At 36.4% G+C, this 21,028-nt stretch overlaps 1 protein-coding gene across 4 annotated transcripts in view; it reads left to right on the forward strand.

Moving 5' to 3' along the window:
• Cacna2d1 (calcium voltage-gated channel auxiliary subunit alpha2delta 1) overlaps window positions 1-21,028 on the forward strand; it is a 432,593-nt gene that overhangs the window by 362,795 nt on the left and 48,770 nt on the right. For 2 of the 4 annotated variants that reach the window (XM_037203556.1, XM_037203555.1), the window contains exons 13-21: window positions 5,961-6,039; window positions 6,858-6,907; window positions 8,135-8,224; window positions 11,113-11,190; window positions 12,726-12,800; window positions 13,066-13,140; window positions 14,847-14,903; window positions 18,039-18,110; window positions 19,784-19,855. In XM_037203556.1, the coding sequence (XP_037059451.1) occupies window positions 5,961-6,039; window positions 6,858-6,907; window positions 8,135-8,224; window positions 11,113-11,190; window positions 12,726-12,800; window positions 13,066-13,140; window positions 14,847-14,903; window positions 18,039-18,110; window positions 19,784-19,855 (648 nt within the window). The remainder of the gene's footprint in view (window positions 1-5,960; window positions 6,040-6,857; window positions 6,908-8,134; window positions 8,225-11,112; window positions 11,191-12,725; window positions 12,801-13,065; window positions 13,141-14,846; window positions 14,904-18,038; window positions 18,111-19,783; window positions 19,856-21,028) is intronic. The other 2 variants (XM_028862005.2, XM_028862012.2) reach the window with 1 other exon arrangement.

The raw sequence follows: 21,028 nt of genomic DNA on the forward strand, positions 1-21,028 counted from the left end.
ACAGAAAGTAATCATAGAGAGTCAGGGGAGTCTGGAAGATGGATAGAGCGATACACAAGAAATAGTAAGGAGGGACTTTGAGGTATGCTGGTCATTTTTGGCTTGGCAGAGTGGAAGGATGCTCTCTTTCTGAGATGCCAACAAAGAGGGAGGCCAGCTAGTTGCTCCTCAACCTCTCTGAGCTAGCAAGTTTTCACCCCAGCCTCTGATTCCAAGTCTTGTAGGTAAACAGAACGATGGAGATTTAATTAAAAACTACATTTGTTGGCAGTGATAGGAGGTGAATCTGGCAGGATGTAAAAGTTTTGCTGGCCACTTCCTGAGAAGCAGGCCAGTAACTTTGGAGCTGCAATTACTGGAAAAACAAAAAGAAGTCATTCTTCTAATCCAGTAGCATGAGGGTGAGTCATCACACCAGTCAGCCATGATCCAATATAATCTCAACACACAGATCTGTGCTGTGCATGCATCTGCAGGATACATGAGAGATATGTTAGCCTGCTTCTTTAAGATGGTGGATGTGAACCCTATATGACAATCGCATGCTGTTTTCCTGTTTAAACACCTGTTTGATGCTATTTACTTGATCAGATGCAAAAAAACATTAGTTAAATGTTTCTCTGTCAGACCTTTGGAACCAAAATGGGTTTAACTTATGTAGACATGTGCCATGTAAATGCCATTAGCTCCTTAGCACTGGAGTGTGCTACTGTGTAAAGAGTCCAAATGTGCTCATCTAGGAAGATGCTGGTTTTAACCATTTTAAGTTTTAACACAGGAAAGGCTTATGACCTGCTATGGAAAGTAAATTGTGGAAGTTAGACTGTCTACAGCATTCTGAGATAGTAGTGCAGTCACCACCTTCTTTATTATTACAGCAGAGACTTTCACAGCTTATGAGTTCTATATGTCATACAGACTTCACATTTCAACTTTATTTACAATTGGAATACTCATGTGATAAAAGTATCATCACCATCATATTCATTGTCACATTGTTGAAATAGGAAAGCCAAAATAAGAGACGTCAAAATTTTTGTTGAAAGTCAGATAAGTGGTAGAGTCAATAATTTCAATTACCTGTGTGGAAATTTGGCAGTCTCACACAGAATCTTCCTGGCTGGTCATTTGTCAGTGCCTTTCCTCTGGCCAGCTGTGAGGTTAAACATTTGCCTGCACTGCAGCCTTCCTCTTCCTCAGACAGCCTGACACTGTTGTCTGCAAAGATGCCCTTGCCTCTAGAGCCATGCTCTAGTCAATATGGATCATCAAAGCTATGCAGGCTGCACATACCTTTCAGATCCTCGAGTTTTAGGAAAGAAATTGTAAACATGAATCTGGACTTTATTTATTGCTTAATGTTATAGAACTAGAAATGTGTGCTGTTCAAATGCTCTGTATTCAAACATGTTTGTGAATTATGGAAACCACTGTAGCATGTTTTCCTAGAGGTTTTCAGTCCAGTCTAGTGTTTTGATAGGCTTAATCCCAAAACTTTGAGTTCCCAGAGTGGATTAATAAAGTCCATCTCAGATATCATTTTTCTCACGTTTCAATAGCTGATGGTTGTTTTTTTCTTTAGTTTTACCAGTTTCCTTTCTTCATAGAATCATCTCCATTATTCTTTGGAGATGTGCCTACTGTAAATTAAACTTGAGCTCTGCATAACTGATAATTATTGAGGTGACAGTTTCCAGTAACTGGGTTCTGCTGGAAAAAATGAAAGTGCTTTTGGCCTTAAAAAGTGAACCTGAGCCAGGTGGTGGTGGCGCATGCCTTTAATCCCAGCACTCGGGAGGCAGGGCCAGGTGGATCTCTGAGTTCAAGGCCAGCCTGGGCTACCAAGTGAGTTCCAGGAAAGGCGCAAAGCTACACAGAGAAACCCTGTCTTGAAAAACCAAAAAAAAGAACCTGTAGGTTTGGAAAACTCTTAATTAAAGAAAAGTATTTTAGATTTCAACAAACATTTTATAAAATGGTTTAGCAGAAGTGAGAACTCTAGGATAAAGTTGCAGATCAGTGGTATATTATTTGTCTTTATTATACATTTATTATACATTTGTCTGTTTTTCACAGTACTCAATCCAGTGTCTCACACATGCCAGGCAAACACTATGCCGTTGGATTCACTATTACATTTAAAAAGCAAAGTTTGATGTTTTCTTGAATGGAGTAATTTTGGTTTGTAATTAACTTTGAATTATTTGAATTATTGAGTAATCTGTTCAAAGAAAAATCAACTTTTTAAATTGTATTTACTTTTGAGTGTACATATGAACTGTGACGACATGTAAGTCACAGCATGTAGCATGTATGTGGAGGGTGGGATAAGTCTGTGCAGTCAGTTCTGTTCTCCACCTTTCCATGAGTTCAGGGTCCATTCCTCAGGGTGGTGGCTGCAGAATGCAAACACCTTCACCTGCTAAACCATCCTACCTGCCAAAGAAATAGATCTATAGGCAACTGAAGGTAAAATACGGAAATTTACAAATAATTAGGCCCAGTTTGAATTTGTTTAATTTTATTAAATCTGTTCCTCACATTGATACTACTTTGTTTATCACCTATGTCAGAGTCAAGAATGGTGCAAATAAATATTCTTATGTTTGCTTGGCATTTTTATTAAACTAGAAAGAATATGTCTTTATAGTGAAAAACAAAAAGATATAAATTTGCCATGATAAAAACAGCCCAAATTGCAAAGTACACACTGCATACCAGTGTCCTTTGGCCCATTCTTCCCACACTCTACTAAACTGACTTATATGAAACATGACAGCCGAGCTGGGCTTCAGGCCCTCGGGAGAGCAGAGCGAATCACTTGACCCCTCATTCTTTCCTGATTTAACCAGTCTTCACACATACGAAAAACACTACTCTAGATGTTAAGTTGTGCAAACTTGGAACTGTTGTTTAAACTGGAGTTTATTCAATGCTATTTTCTCACATCATTTTTGGGCTCCAATTTTTGACCAATCTTTGTGAAGCCATTTATGATTGCATATCTCAAATGTGGCCTGATGAGGAAGATTTTCCTAACATTGGTTGAAGAACATTTAGCTGGTTTTCTAAACACATTTCACTTTGAAAATTTCCTATGTGCATCTGCTAATTACATGAATTGATCATATGATTTTAAATATTGTCCTGGCAGGAGTCAAAGAATTTACCTTCCATAAAAGCTGAGACGACACAATATAGACACAGTGTAATGTGATGAATCTGCCTGACTGTGCAGCTGAAGCATTTAGCTCCTCTGACTGCATCTTTAGAATTCTGAGTTGTTTCTATGTGTCTGTATTTGTTTTTACATAATTTTAAGCAATACACACTAATAATAAGCGGACTATATACAGGTCTTTGTGAATGTAATATGCCATGAACTTTGCATTATGCATCTCTCAGGTAATCACATCATTTTTCAGAAATCACACAAATAACACTATACTGGTTGAGCAGGTTATATATAGGAATATATATGTATGTATATATATGTGTATATATATATGAAAGAGGTATATGGTATAGTTTGGAAAGAGGAAAAGGAGAGGAGAAATGTAATTATTATGATCTCAAACAATTGCAGAAAGCCTAAACAGGAGTAGTAGTATACTGAGTTTGTCGGGCTCCACATTTCGGAGGTAGTTCATAGACAGCTCCACTGGGTGGCAGCAATACAGTATTGAATGGAAAAAGTGAAGCCTGAGAGTCCAAACAGAAACCAGTGCTCAGAGCTCACCATTGTGACCCTATGCACTACAACATGTGGATCCTAACCTTCATAAAATCAGAATTCTCTATACACAATTAGGTAAAAACATATTAAAGAAAAACAAATACAGCAATGATATTTGTTTTGTATAGTATGCTATGGAAAATAGTTTTATATTGAATATAATAACTTTTATACCCATGTTTCAATGTAATGTGAAGACTATGTAAGATGCTAAGTTTTGAGTAATAAGTTTTTCTCAATTAAATATACAATTTCAAAAATTATAAGATGACTTTTGATATACAGTTGGTAAACATATATTATGTGCTGTCTCCAAAAAACTAAGTACAAAATAAGCATATTGGATATAATAGATTTTACAAATACCATGATGATAAGTCAGAATTATATATTCTCATAAATTATGTGAAGTTGAATTTGTAATTCTCAACATTTTAGTAACTACTGAGAGGAAATATTCAGGAAAAAATGGTACTATCATACATGTCTATGGCAAGGCAAAAATAGTGCTGACGCTTAACATTTCTTATATGCAAATGCCCCAACCTATTAATGCAACTCAGATTTCAATCAGCAAGCACCAGGTAAAACAAAGAGTGGTGAGGCAAAGAGAAGCTTAGAACGCTTAAAAATGATGAACTGTGACAGAATGCGCCTCTCTCCTTCACCCTGAGCTGTAGGCATCCGTGAAAGGCAGGTGAACTCACTCGGGACAAATAAGGCACCGAGTCATTCTGCTGTTTGCTTTTTGAAGTTAAATGTTTATTTGCACTGCTGGAAGGATAGCATCAGTCAAAAGAACCCCACAGTAGGGTCTAAGTATAGTCTCCATGTTATTAGAAATATAATTCACCCGGCCTAATTCCTTTACTTCTTTGCACTGAGCAGTATCTTATGGAAAGTATTTTACCATAATTGTGTTGTGGGAACAGGAAGAACTAGACACAGCTGTGCTTTAATTGAATATGTGAGGCATGCCTTCTAACAGTATGAAGGACATGCCCAAATGCAGATTCCTTCGTGCACACCAGCTAAACTGCATTATTACTCAGGGTGGTCAACCTTATAAAAATATTTCTGTTAGGATTAACTCAACTCTGTGGGTAGTAACATTTTGAAATATAAGGATAGCTTCCAAATGACCCAATTGAAAATGCGAAGAAAATGAAGCACTGTTTTTTTTTCTGTTTTTGTTGTTGTTGTTGTTGTGTTTGTTTGTTTGTTTGTTTTTATGAAGGGAGTGAGATCAGGCAAGAGGGAGAGAGCCCAAGCCTCTTCTGGGACTGATCATTATCTTTTTAATTTGTACATACCTAGAATTCAGATGTAAGCCGGGTATCAATGTAGAGGACTTGAAATCGGAGGCAGGACCAAGGCAAGAAGGAGACCAAACTGGGTTACATAGCATGATCCTGTCTCCAAACGAACATGGCAAACAGATGTGTCCACCAAAAGACCTCATTCATTCCTAGCTGTGGCAAACCTGGATGTGTGCCTGGGAGGCGGAAATGAAAGGAGACCTCAGGGGCTTGGTGGACAGCCAGTCTAGCCAAACAGTGGGCTTCGGGGTCAGGGAGAGACCTCCATCCCCCAAACTCATGTGGAAACCTGAAGAAGACACTTGGTGCCAACCTCTGGCCTCCACAAGTGTGTGGTACACCCTGCCCCCAGGTACCCACGGTGGCCACTCCATATGAAGTACTGAAAAAACAAACATACAAAAAAATCATAGCAGCTTAAATATCTGCCCTGGTCGGCCATCTTTTCCAGTAAGTCAATGATACTAAAGCACAATCCTAAATATTACCACAATTACTTCCAGTCACTGCAGGTGTAACGAGCTCTTATATTCTTTTGTGTTGCCAATTACCTTTGCGATAGAGAGATGTCTTTGCTGTGATTGGATAGGTAGGTGAGATGTTTAACCAGGCAGGAGGCGGAGTTGAGTTGCTCCTGCAAGAGGCACTTTTTACAAAGGAGACCACAGTCAGTGTCCTGGCACCCGAGCTTGGAGACTTGATGCATGACACCATGGTGCTGATTCCTCTGTGGCAGCTGGAAACTCTGGTTTCCATTTTGTGCCTCCTCAAATCCTTTACAGGCCTCGAGGTTTGTCTTGCTTTATTCATTTCACTGCCTGAATGTGATTTTATTTGTTTCTGCTTCAGCAATTTTGCTTTGCTGTTAAGTTGAATTTGACTCGACCAATTTTTCAATTTATTAGGTCCGTGTGTTTACGTTTTCTGTTGGTCAACATAATTATGACAGAGGACCTATTCAGTGGATGGCTTGTGAAAATAAAGGTAATATATATGTTTCACTTGAGCATGTTTTATTAGAAGATAAAATACTTTGATAATTATTGTTAGGTCTTTACTCACACTTAAAATAATGTGAAAGGGTAACTTTAGAAGGTAGGGAATACAAATTAGAATCTGAACTTGCTTTCTAGGAAAGAAAAAAAAACTCAACAAACTGAGATTGGCGGTGCACTAGAATGTACTCAAACATCTGAACCTGAACCTGTGAACTGCTGAAAGGCTGCATGAGACCTAATGATGTAGAGCAGATTTGTGCATATTTTTCTCTAAATGACTGAATTACTGTTTTTGAAACAATCTCATACTTTTCCTCAATAGTCAAATTTCATGCAGTGAACTATTTCCTTTGTACTCAGAAAAAAGAAAGTCTTTTGAAGAATAAGTGTTACATTATAGCAGAAAAGAGAACCTGAATACATTTCAAATCCTACATTTAAGAAAACATATGCATATGAGAATTATCTATCTGTACCTCTAATAGTTGATCTAGTGAAAAAGAGTGTAATAGCTCTAGTTTCCTTACGGCTTTGTAGAGGACAACAGTTACTTTATACTACCTAAGACACTCAGTAAAATTTATCATAAATTCTCTAAAGTTGTTGACAATATTCACTAATCAATATTTTTCTCAATTTAACATTTGTATTTATATTTTAATACAAATCTTTATATTATTTATTTACTTACTCAAATTAGAAGGAAAATTACATTTTCCTCCTATTAAAAAACATAAGGCAATTTTTGTTGATTTATATTATAAGTGTAATATTTATAATTTATATTATGTATTTGCATTTTAGGTTATTATTATGAAATTCCCTCCATTGGAGCAATAAGAATCAACACTCAGGTATGGGTATCTAAAAATACTTAAATTTTTTTCAAAGTTTAAGATTACTTTCCTGGAAATAAAAATATATTTTCTTAGCTTAACTAGTTCAATCTAAAGAAAATAATTAAATGTAGAAAAAAAGATATACATAACTTATATTTGTATACAATGCTGGCTAATGTGGTATTTATTGGTTTTATAATCTTAAACATCTAAAACTTAGGCAAACATATATCTATAATTATGAGCTTGTTATTCTTGAGAATTAAAAAGGTCATAGAAAATGGGTAATATAAAATTTATTAATAATCTCATGTAATTTTTTTCAACTTTAAGTCACATGACTTTCTCAGCCATATAGAACACTAAACAGTAATTATTATGGGCGAGTGATGTAAGCCCTACATAGGACTTGAGTTTTCCCACAGATTCCTACAGGTCTGTTTACAGATTTATTTAATTAAAGCTACAATAAGATGACTTTTTAACACCATTCCTTTGAGGGGGGAGCATACTCTTTACACAACATTTTGTAGAATTCAGCTCTGTTAATTTAAATATTTTTCGTTTTGAAATGTTCATGAATTACGATTTAAAGATTTTTGCTCAGTTTGAACCACTAGCAATAATATATAAAATAGCTGTGAAAATTGAACGTGAATAGCAGGACTTCCATGGAAGTGCACGCTGACCATGCTGCATGTTGAGATGAAACAGTGCTGAATGTAAGGCTGGTGTCTGCATTTGGCAAAGTTCAGTTACTTTTTGATATGTTTAAATGCAATTTTGAATCTCATCCAAACAATCTGTGATGTGAAAGAAGTATGTGGCTGCTTTATCATTTCAAATTTATGCAATTTCACACATAAATCACAGAGCCTTAAATAGTTTAGATCAACATGAAGCAATTCATAATGAATATATTTCACTTATCACTGACTATACTTTAAGGAACAATGTTCTGATTGGTACTACAAAGAAAAGCTGGAAAAGATATAGTCTATAAATAGGTGTTATTGATCCAATGTATATACCATTTAATGTATATACCAAACATTCATTTAAGAAGTAAGATCAAAATTATAGAATTACTCAAGCAGGGCATACATGCATACTCTTAATAGTTTGTTTCCATGTTCATTTTCAATCTTTAACTTTTCCATTTGAAGGTTATTTTTAAACATAGTATCTCTGGTTTTTTGTTCTTTTTGTCGATGTTTTACCACCTTCCTTTTGTATACATAGGAATATTTAGACGTTCTGGGAAGACCCATGGTTCTAGCAGGAGACAAAGCAAAGCAAGTCCAGTGGACAAATGTGTATTTGGACGCGCTGGTAAGAGTTTGCCTTCTCAGCCCGAAGCTGTCCTAGCAGGAGCACCGAGCTGACCTTTCTTCTCCCTGCGACCTTTCCCTTCTCCTCTTCTCTGAATACTTTCGAAAATTCATTCCTTTGCAAATTTCTCAGCTAGGTCTTGGAAAGTGTTTAGAAAACCCTAGATTTGCATTAGTGTAAAGTCATACATGTAAAGGTATAGGCTATTCTTGATCCACCAAAAAAGAACAGTTTTCTAACTTAGAATGCTGAATATATGGGAATTTCAATAACTTTTTGATATTTTAATATAAGGAAATAATGCTGAATATCATGTGAGTAGTAACCAAGGACTCCATATTTTGAACAGACATTTGAAATACATATTTTTAAGTGGATGTCAGTTGTTAACTGTGTGTACAACACGTTCCACCATTGCAACCAGACTTCTGCACACTCAAAAGTTTATGCATTCACTTAGAGCTGCTGAACTCTGACACCATATTTAAATCAGACTTCTGCACACTCAAAAGTTTATGCATTCGCTCAGAGCTACTGAACTCTGACACCATATTTAAATCAGACTTCTGCAAACTCAAAAGTTTATGCATTCGCTCAGAGCTACTGAACTCTGACACCATATTTAAATCAGCATGGACACAATCCCATCTTCATATAGACTCTCGGGCTTTAAGTTCCGACTTAAACATCCTTATGGAAGCATCACATTGAGGTGACCAAATCTGCTGGGGGGAACATAGGCATTGCAGGTTCTCTATAGTGCAACTGGCACCTTACCACAAGCATCCCCTCATGTGTTGAGCAGTGATTTCCAACTGCTTTTTCCTTCATATTTGGATATGTGGTAGAAATTTTTGTCAAGCACAGAGTGGTACAGAGAGCTTCCACTGGCAGAGAACAGATAGTACCCTAGACTGGTGTTAAACATCCCAAATACATCAATTGGCCCCGTTTACCACATAGCACAAAATTATCCGGCCCAACTTGTCAATATGGGAAAAGCTGGGAAATTCTGTTTTAATTTATTTTTACTTTATGATACAGTTATTAAAACTTAATAATACCTAAGATTGTTTCATATTCCAAATCTGAATGTAAGGACTTTTTAGTCATTTACCAAAGATTTACCATTTCCTGGAGAGTCTAAATGCAAAGCTAAAAGTAAATGCTGATTCGGTATTGCCCTTTTTCCTACTTGGAGCCCAGTTAGATGCCTCTTGCTGCTTCTCTGAGTGCAATGATGAACCCGAAGAAGCAAAATACAACCCGTTAAAATGACTTATCACTTGGTCCTTACAAAATAAACACATACAGGAAGTTAGAGGAAAAGTAGGGACTATTAACAGCAGTCTCGCATGCTAAGAGCGATAAAGGGAAGTTTGCTTACCTCAAGCCCCAGAAAATGACTGTGAGTGTTCCCTCTTGACGTTACTTATTTACTTAAGGTCACATGGTCATCTTTAGCCATGACCAAGATGTTTCAGTTGTTCAAATCCATCACAGGATTGCACATGATAGGAGTCAATAGTTAGGCTCTGCTGAATTTCCTATGACCAGAAGTTCATTAACCAGTGTCTGCATTGCTGGCAAGGTTCTCACTGATAACACAAATAACATTGGGAGGAAATGCTGATTGTAAATGTTCTACTTTACAAGCTGAAACAAGATGTTAAAAAAAAAAAAAAAAAAAAAGCCTTCTACGTAAGTTAGATGATCAGAGGACACAGAGAGCATTCTTTTTACTGATTTGAAAATAAATGACCCATCACTTAGAACCACTGCATGCATGGGGTTCAGAATACACATCAGTCAAATCAGCAGTTTATTAGGAAGGGAACATACAGTATTTCAAGAGCAAATTTGGTAACTACTGTGACATGAAGAATTCAAAGAGCTTTGGCACTTTAAAAGAAAGATGTTATATAATTGCAGCAGGGAGTGGTGAAAAATGGAGACATTTTAGCTGAGTGTAAGGACAAACCATGTTTCTATAATTCATGGGAAGGGTGAAACCACATAAAGCCATACATTAGCAAATTTAGGGCCCTGAGTTCACTGAAGAAATAATACCAACACTGGCTCACCTTTAGAGAGTCTGGGTAGAGGAAAGGAACAGGACTAGTGCAATGTCATAATGAGATTCTTTCCTTTGGAAGATGAAGTGAGGCTCTCTATAGGTAAAGGCAGATAGGAAGAGTTGCTATGTTTAAGATAAGTATCACAGTCCAGGAGGCAAGACCCTGATTTTTTCATTCTAGTCTGTGGAAAGTGTGCACAGTGCCTGGAACAAAGAATATACTTGGAGTCTAGTTGTTTAAGATAGCATTCATTTAGAGGCTATAAAAACAAAATCTAAACATCACAGTACTCACCTAGAATATCCTACAAATGCACCATCAATAGCATGTTTCTTCTGTATACCGCAACATTCAGCTAGACATTTGTGATACGGCATGACACTTTTGATTTAGCGATTAAATATTGTGAATGAAGCTACAGAAAATAGCTTTCAGCAAATCTAAAGTACTATTTAAATGACAGTCCTCTTGTGGAGGCACCTGGTATTAAATAAATTATCATTGTGGAAGAAATGTATATATGAGCAGAGTTACTGGAATGTTACAGTTACATTTATGTACATTGGCCTTATTTTATTCACAATTCTTATTAAATGTTGCAAAACTGCTTAATAAGTATTTATTATTTCTAAGAGATTTTCATTGATTTTTTTTTTAAATTCCCTTTATAGAGAATCGAAATTAGTTGTTAAGGTTTGTGACTCTTTACAAGATAAGTACAAAGTGAAGTTTTCAATTTCAAAGGCTGATTCAGTAGGACAAAGTTCAAAATGTCACTTTCATTGGCCTTTTCTCTCCATCTATTTTTAGGAGCTGGGACTTGTCATTACTGGAACTCTGCCTGTCTTCAATGTCACTGGCCAATCTGAAAATAAGACAAACTTGAAGGTTAAAAGTTAATTGATAAAATTAATAACAATAAATGATAAACTATGACGTTGAAACTCCATGTGGATAAGATATTTCTATAAGGAGATACATAAGATGTAATTGTCTTGTGAGGCTAGGGGTCACTGGCAACAGTTGTCCACTTGATAACCACTTGGGAAAAGGGAAGTGAAGGTCAAATCCTTGTGGCCCTAGAGTCGGAACTCAGCTTCACTTGGTCTAACTGTGACCTGATGAGAAAGTCAGGAAGTCAGACTGCAAGGAATGGCATGATAAATGCACAATAGTATCATGAGCCCACTTTTTAAAATGCACTTGAGACATTCGTGTGATTCAGGGGGAAAGAGACAAACCAAAGCCATGGTTCTCTTTGAATCAGGTGCAGAATTATATGTTTATTGAATCCTTGCTTTCAAATTCCAAGTAATAGCTTTTTTATAATAACCTATGGATCTAATCAGTTTCCTTCTCTATTTTTTACAATACAATGAAAAATTAGTTTCATTAAGATATTCAGTTTCTATAGTTTTGGTAATATCAATACAAGAAGCTATCTACTTGAAAGTTGTAACTGATTATTAAAGGTAATTCATATAATATTATGTTTATTATTTATTAAATACTTTTGACTTTAAAATAGAATTGCATAGTTAAGAATGAATGTAAGACTATAGAAATTATTTTTAATACTAAAGGCTTATAATGCAAGTGCTATTGGTGGATTAAAAGAATATTAACTTCTGGTTTGTAATTCAGTGAGGTTTGTTGCACTGTTGTTTAAGTTTTACAAATTTCAATGAAGTGCCTCATCTTAGCAAGGGAGTTCTACAAAGCCCTGGGTCTCACTTTTAAGGGCCATTGACAAATTAAACACTTATGAGGTCTAAATTTTGAAATTCATAACAGTGTAATCCTCTATGTCTTTCCTTCTCGTATTTTAAAATTCTTAGTATGGCCTATCCATCAGATTCAGATTGCTTTTCATTTACTGGTTTTATTCAGTCTAGGGTTGGTTCATAGCAACAGACCATAGTTATTGACCCAACTATTTTTTTTTTTTTTTTTTTTTTTTTGGTTTTTCGAGACAGGGTTTCTCTTGTGTAGCTTTGTGCCTTTCCTGGAACTCACTTGGTAGTCCAGGCTGGTCTCGAACTCACAGAGATCCGCCTGCGTCTGCCTCCCAAGTGCTGGGATTAAAGGCGTGCGCCACCACCGCCCGGCCCAACTATTTTCTTTAATAAAATTTTCATACCTTTTATGATTTAGGTTTAGTCATTAATATTTCATCTAAGTTAAGTAATTGGGATCATAAAGTTGTGGAAAACAGTGAAAGCTGAGAGTTCTTGTAAATTGACACCAATAGACACCCCCCCCCGTGTGTGTGTGTGTGTGTGTGTGTGTGTGTGTGTGTGTGCGCGCACGCATGCGTGCTGTGTTTCCACTAACGTGGAAATCATTCATTATCATAATAAAAGGGTACATTTTGTAGAAACAGTTTCTGGTAGTAATGCACTAACTCCGCCATCTTCTTTTAGAACCAGTTGATTCTCGGTGTGATGGGCGTGGATGTGTCTCTGGAAGACATAAAGAGATTGACACCACGCTTCACAGTAAGATGCCATCTATCCTTTGACTACACTTCCTGTTTCCACACTATGGACCAGTACAGTTCATCCATGAAGCACTTGAGCATGAGATACATGGGGTTGGTTAATCTAGCAAAAGAGTTTAAGGTTAAAAGGCTCTTTTAAAATATGAAGACACTAGGTTTTGTTCCTTCTGTGCCCCAAGACTTGTACTGAGTAACTATTAAAATGTTCAGTGTGGATTCCAGTTGTGACTTAGGAATCTCTAAGCTATTTTACTCTTTTCCAGCTGTGCCCCAATGGCTACTATTTTGCAATCGATCCTAATGGTTACGTCTTATTGCATCCAAATCTTCAGCCAAAGGTATGTATATAATTTGTTTATCGTTACTAGTGTTGGGTATAATTACTGACTAACAATAATGGGATTGTAGCTTGGAAATCTCTTTGTAACATTACAGATAAAAGAACAGTCCCTTAAGAGAGGGCAAAGCCACTGATGACAACCTATGAAAATCGAAAAGCATTCTTCATTTTTTCTTACCAAGTTATCTTAACTACTATTCTTCCCTCAGACAGCCATTTTCACCTTTTGAATCTCGTTTTCATGCATCTCACTTGCAACTTTAAGGCTCAAAGAGGGCATTGCTCCAGAGAATATGATATGATATGATATGATATGATATGATATGATATGAATAATATATGATAAATAGAAAGGGCCAGTATAGTAATGGAGGTCTGGAACTGTCAATGTTAACCTAATTCTTTCATCAGCAATCCACCTATGTATTTGAAAGTAAGTTCTAGCTCCAGTGACCATTATTATTTAACAAGTAAACTAATGATACATGCAAATGTTAGGATTTAACTGGGTCAATGTCACATGATTGGCACTATAGTATTATTACAAAATATTTCAGTATAATTTTGTAATTTATAGACAGCTCTGCAGGGATGGCCCAAAATATCAGTAGTCACAAATCTTTTGTGCATTTTTCTCTATGGAATAGTCTTTTTTTTTCCCAAAATATGTCTCTCCATGACCACACTTTAACAAATAATGAATTAGCTATCCTGATTTTTCCTCCATAGGTTTTTATTTCTTACATTAAAAGAGCCAGATTAGTTTATTAGATTTGCTATTTTGATAAATTCTGATAAATGCTAATTATATAGAAAATTGTATATAATTGATCTCTTAGAAATCAATATTCAAAATAAATCTGGTGCTATGATTGATTCTCATTTAATTAATAGATACCACTGACTTCATTCTTTTAGATAACAAAGGGTCAAATTTCAAATGTTCATGATTTTATAATACCCTGTTATATTTATTACAGTCTGTTCAGACTGCTATGGTAACTTTTTAAAAAATGCAAAGACTGTTATGCTTCTAAACAATGAAACTTACTTTGCACCTTTTTTACTGAGGTAAGGAGTGCAGGACTAAGGCATGAGTGGATCAGTGTATGTTCCTCCTTGGCAGACAGCTTCTCCCTCTAACTGCAATGGCAGAGGGCCAAGGGACAAAGGGGTCTCTTTGGTTTCCCTTATGGAAGTACTAATACCATTGTAAGCTGTTGCCTCCATAACCTAGCTACCTCTAAAAGGCCCAACCTTCATTTATGAACTTGTCACCAAGGCAGGATTGCTACAGTCAAATTTCCAGGGGCCATTTCCAATTTTTTATTTTATAAATTTGTATCATGTACATTTCAACAATTTTTATTTTTTAATCTTTTTTTTTTATTGCAGCCAAGAAAATTTATCTAGGACAAACTATCTCTCCCACTCTTCAATTTTTATATTCCTAAGGAAAATCCAGGACAAAAATGAACAGTTTCTTTTAAAAAATGACTTTACTACCATTAATAGTTTCAGGGTTTGTTGCTGTCTTGTTTTGTTTTGTTGTCATGGACTCTATGATACAAATATTTGGAGCTGTGAATACACCATTTGTTCTGTTTCTTGTCAAGGAAATGGCTGCCTAAAATTGATTGCAGGATAGAATTTTTATAATATTGATATGTAGGATAATAAACTACTATTTCTCTGTTGCTTCAGCCTATTGGTGTAGGCATACCAACAATTAACTTAAGAAAAAGGAGACCCAACGTTCAGGTAACTGTGAATGAGGTAGACAGCCGTGCTTTCAAATTGGCTAAATCAGGTTGAGATCAAGCTTCTATTCTCAAAGCTTCTAAGAGCAGGCGCCTTTCCTGACACCAGGCTTCCAGAGCATGAGGCAAAAATGAGCTTCTCTTCTCAGTGAGCTGGGACAAAGTGTGCTAATTGTGGTAAAGAGTTTGCACTGGCTGGAAGATGGCAAAGGAAATTGATCTAATAATAACGTTAATCAAAATAATCAGAATGAAATGGCTCCTGAAGAGAATTGTTATTAAATTGGTGAAATTAATATCATATCCATGTTTTCCTAACAGTTTGCTTGTGAAATTGATTTCTAAGTACAAATAAAGTCATGGTTCCTATGTTGTGATTTCCATAAATAAGAATTTTTAGCCAAACTGTTTTGTTTGTCTTTTTAATTTCTAAAAGTGGAATTTGGGGTGCTAGAGAGACAGCAAGGTGGTTAAGAGCACTGGCTGCTCTTCCAGGTGACTGGGGTATAAGTCCCAGGACCACATGGTGGCTCACGACCATCAGTAATTCCAGCTCTGGTTTCTGTGGGCAATGTGCTCACATAGTCCTCAGGTACACATTGCTTACAGATACATGTAGGCAGAAGGCATTCAGCATAAGAGGATATTTCTATAACTTATTCAGAGAGATCCACAATGTTAGAAAAATATTTAACATCATTGTAGATTTCTGTGTAAGCCTATTATTTCCTTGAAAACACATGGTAGTGTTTATCTGGAGAGACCGCATGGTGTTAAGTGATCTTTAAGTAGGGACAGTGGGACTGAGTTGTAATCTGGTCCTGTTGTAGCCAACACTTTCTTTTCAAGCAGTATACCACTGTTTTCATCTGTCTAGCAGTGAGTTATACCAATTTTCATCTGCACTCTATTTGGGAAATTAAACATATATATTGATGCTATGTCCCACCCTTGAAAATTCTCATTGTAAGCCTCCCCATCTGTCAAAAGTGTAGTGATTTGGACTAGTGAAGCTTTAGTTCTCTCACAGAGCTAGAACTCTGCTGTAATCTGAGTCTTGTGTTGCATCATCTTAAAGTCTTAGGACCATTTTTGGTCCCTGTACAGGTTACGATGATGTATATGCCTTTCTCAACTAGGAAAATATTTTGTTTTTCTGTTTGCATGTTACATTTGTAATACCTTAAATTATAATTTTTGCTATCAGGTGCGTTTTGGTGAATTTTATTTTTAACCACAATACCAAATATTGCATGTAAATATTAAATAATTAAAAATAAGCAACCTTAATAATTTTTTTTTTATTCTATGCAAACCCTAAATGGCAAACTAGCAGCCACATAAGACTTCTTAATTGGGGGAATGTTTTTGAAATCTGAGGCATTGTATGAATACTTATTCATAATTATTACAAATATAATTTTTTTAGCATCACATACTGCCCTTAATAACTATGCTAGCTGAAATTCATGCTGATGAGATATTCTAGATACTTAATTTTTCTTTGTGTGGAATTTCAGAGACGATGAGACTAAACAGATTTCTTCAGCCCGTGTTGCTGTTTTCTTGTTAGAAGACTTTTTTTTTTTTTTTCAATTTTCTAGTTCTTATAAAAGTGATGGATCTTTCTAAAACAATGTTTTGCTTGGTTGCCATTTACAAATACAAGTGATGCATTGACAATTTCCTTTATGATTTCATTTTCTTCTCTGTCTTTATATGTTGGATTGGGACATGATCTGCATATTGCCAATTCCTCCTGATAATGACTCCTCCCTGCATGCTGTTTGGGGCTGCTCATGCTATGCATTATCCATTGCATGTAAGAGACATGTTCCTACTTCTGATTTCATTTTACCATTTGATTGTCTTGAGTTTGTTTTGCATTGGTTTCCATCTTAATTTGAATGTTTATACAGTAGTGTTTGTGGAACATCTGTTATGTCTTTTTGTTAGGAAAGTTGCAAGTTTTGTGGGGCAAAGAAAATTCTCAATATTGACTTCTATTTCCATGTTGCATCTACATTTCAAAGGAATGTTTGCTCCCAGAACAAAAGCTGTTCAAACAATAGTGCATTGTGTTGGAAAACCCAATACTTTCTTTCAGTATAATAGAAGCTCTGATTATACAGAGTTCTAAAGAACTGAATTATTTTCTCAATTATAAAAGGCAAGGTTGGGTACAGGGTCTCAGGGGTAGAGTTCTTACTGAGCCAACATGAGGTCCTGGACCCAGTCCTCTGCTCCTTCCCCCCTACAAAAGACGCAGGGAGAGGATTTTACAAATTGCCACTTGAAGAGTTCTCATTTATCAAACATCATGAAGAGCTGAAATTCTGATTTTTTGAAAATATGAATATTCCCTGAAATAAGGAATTTGTCATGATTATAAAATAAATATGTTCTGTGTGTCATATATCATGTCATTCTTCATCTAATCAAGGTACACTAATTGGACAGAACTTGTCTTTTTCTAGTGTGGGAGGAGGCATATCCCTTTAGTGTGGTGTTTGAAACAGTGGCAAGCTCTTGGTAAAATCTCTGTGACACTTGCAAGTAACCAAACATAGGCTGCATTGATTACTAGTATCTAATTTTGGCCAGATTTGAATGATACTTTTTAACAAATTTTTTAATATCTATCTTCTGAAGTTTTTAATCATTTTGAAATCTTTTAAGTAGAATCTTTTATTCTACTAAGTGTTAGAACTCTAATATGACATGCTATATGATATAGCAAGAATTACAAGGAAACAGCTATTTTGTCTATCTACTTGTCTATGGCCTCATTTAATGTTTGAGAAATCAGAATCACACCAAATGAGGTGAATTTAGCAGGCTAATAGCATCCACTGAGATGTAAATAAATACTGTCATGTTCCGCAGTGGGCTCCCTTACACACCCCAAGAACAGGCAGTGGATGTTAGCATGGGGAAGAGTGTTTAGGAACTCACGGGGTCTCTTTCCAGCCCCTTGCTGCCTTCAATTGATAACTGATGACAATTGTCTGTTGCACTTAAAACTCAATGCCTAGCTCTGAGAGAGAATTCATTCATACTGAATGCTCTTCAAGCTGTTCTGTGCACAGCGATGCCTTCTAATGTCGTATGTCCTTAATTATTGTCTTCTGTGTAGAACCCCAAATCTCAGGAGCCAGTCACGCTGGATTTCCTCGATGCAGAGTTAGAGAATGACATTAAAGTGGAGGTGAGTGTGAGTGTGTAGGAGGACGAAGCCGTGCAGACACATGACCTGAGCCTGCATCCTCCATCCCACAAACCATTTTTGAGCAATGGTTTATATCCGGCTGTCTCCTAGCTCACACTGGTGTGTTCTTTCTCATTAATGTTCCTGGGGTGTCTTCTTCCAGGAACTCATCCTGGTAAAGAATGGATATTTCAGGTTAAGTGTGGCCTTCCGTGTTTTCTGTTGCCTTGCTCACTCCAAAGGGAGAGTGATTTTAAATGTGCAGAAATTGCAATAATTTTAATAGAATTTGTAGAGACAGACATGCTGTGCAGTTGAAAGAGAAGTTGGAAGGGTTCCAGCCACCCAACTACATGAAGAGCATGGAGGAAGGCAGCTGCCATATTTGTCTGAAGACACTTAACATGTTTCTGTTTTACTTCAGTGACAAAGTCACATGCCACTTCTTCTGCCAGGGTGTTTCATAATAGTAACGATAGTTATTTAATTGAAAAAATAGAAATGATTAAGTTGATCATTATCTTGAGTGTGGCATAGTGAGAGCTGGAACATTTTAGGTGATTTCTTTAAAGCATTTGGTATCCTAACGTCAGAGTGATGATGAGATTGAGGTCTGGTTTCAGTCCCACTGAGTCACCGTTTAGTCTCTGAAAACCTGCTGCCCCTCAGTGTAGTGACTGAGTGACATGGTGTATGAAGAAAAGCTAAGAAAAAGACCTGGTACATAGTAAAGTTGGGTTATTTCTTAATTGCTTCTTACTTTTCGACTTCAAACCGAACATACTTGAAGTAAGTTCGACTCCTCCTGTAGTTTGCAGATTTGTCTGGTCTCACCGATTTGTCCACTCACTGTTATTAAAGGCCAAATGTAACGTGCTGGAAATATATAAAGTGAAAATCAAGTAGACAGAAATTCTGAGAGTCTCCAGTAGACTGGAGCATTTGTCTTGTAAGTTTGGCCTGGCTTTCCTTTTAAGGAGCTGGGAAGTTGTAAGAGGGCTGCACTATGAGATGTGAAATCCTAATAGGTCCTTATAACTCACAATCTATTCTTATGCCGTTCTTCAGAACTGCTACATAGGACAATTAAAAAGTAAATTACAAGGAGCAAGCCAGATATGGGGTTTGTAATCCCAGTACTCTGGAGACAGAGGCCTAAGAACCCTGAAAGTTTGAATTCAGTCTTGGTCTATGAAGTCAGTCCCAGGATTGCAGAGTGAGACCTGGTCTGGAAAACTAACAAACAACAATAGCAAACTATCAAGGACAATTTTAAACCCTTCTAGCCAAGAACTGGTTATTTAGGTGAGGTAAGAGTCTGAAATAGATCACATCGAATGTTAGCTCTGTGAATATACATACATTTTTACTTCACAGTATCTGCTTCCCACTGAAATGCCAGAAGCTTAAAGGAAACTGTGACTCCATTACTGTCATGCTTCAAAATTTACTGATTAATGAAAAATTCAACAAGCATGTTTTGTTATTGCACAGTAATGTAAAATGGTTACAATGTGGCAGCATAAAAATCCCAGATAATCTCATCTAGCAGTGCAACCGCTTTGCCATTCTCGTTCCTTGAAATAAGGGAAATCCTTGAAATGAATGGCTTCATGATCTTCAGGAGGTCAGTGTCTTTCCTGGAATAAAGTAATTGCTTTGTTTTCTCTTAGATTCGAAATAAAATGATAGATGGAGAAAGTGGAGAAAAAACGTTCAGAACTCTGGTCAAATCTCAAGACGAGGTGAGAACTGATGAAGGCTTGTCCTTGAGTGGAAGCATGCAGTAAGGACAACAAGGCTATGGCTTGGCATTCCTTACGACATCTGTTCATGGAGCAGGGTGGCTGTACTGGACAGGCTTTTTTTTTTCTTACATAGAGAACAGTATGCGCTCACTAGAGAAATGCTCAGCATTGTAAGAGTGCTTGCTGTTTAATATTGAGATCTGGAGTTCAGATCCCAAGCACCATGCTGGCAGGCTCTGTGGGACCTGTGACCCCAGTTCCAAGAGCTCTTGTGCCCTCTTCCAAACTCTGCAGGCACCTGCACACACATGTATATACACTCACACAGAAATACATGCACACACACTTAAAGAAATAAATACAAACTTGTGAAAACTAAAATCTTCAAATTGCACTTTGTGTCCGTATGGTTTATTACAAAAAAATAGATCTCTTTGGGCCAGGGATGTGGTAATATTTGATTTAAGGTAATATTACATGTTATATTGTATTATTTGTGTACAAAGATGTTCTAGAGATTGTATCCTGTGTGTTTTATCTATTTTCACTACTTAAAACCTCTGTGTTCATGGTTCTCTACCTTCCTAATGCTGAAACCCTTTAATACACTTGTGGTGACACCCAACCATAAAATTATTTCATTGCTGACTCATACCTGTAATTTTGCTACTATTATGAACCGTAATGTAAATATCTTATATGCAGGATATCTGATTAGTGACCCTGAGAGGGGTCTCAACTCACAGCTTTGTAATTTTCCTACATTTAAATCTGAAAACAAGTCATGTGATAACACAGCTACCCTCATTATTCGCTGGTATATATAATAAGTTAATATTGCTTCAGGTCTGAGTGTAAGAGTTTTTGGTATGTGGGGATACTCTTCTATCCATTATCAGTCATTTGTAGAATAAAAACAGACATTCGCATATTTGAATGTTCAAAATGACATAGGATTAGGACGTTTTGTGCCTGTAATTTAACTGCAGTTTTCATATACAACTTGTATTCTTTACTCAAAAGCCTGTTAGGTTTTAGGAGCATCTTTTCTCCCTAATTTCTTGGCAGCTCTTCCCACAACAGGGGCATATGATCTAAATATTTTTAATATCACACATCATTTCTTATTTTGATATAATTATGAGTAGTTATTACCAGAAAAGAAAAAGA

The sequence above is a fragment of the Peromyscus leucopus genome, chromosome 3 (assembly GCF_004664715.2).
Source record: "Peromyscus leucopus breed LL Stock chromosome 3, UCI_PerLeu_2.1, whole genome shotgun sequence".
Taxonomy (NCBI): domain Eukaryota; kingdom Metazoa; phylum Chordata; class Mammalia; order Rodentia; family Cricetidae; genus Peromyscus; species Peromyscus leucopus.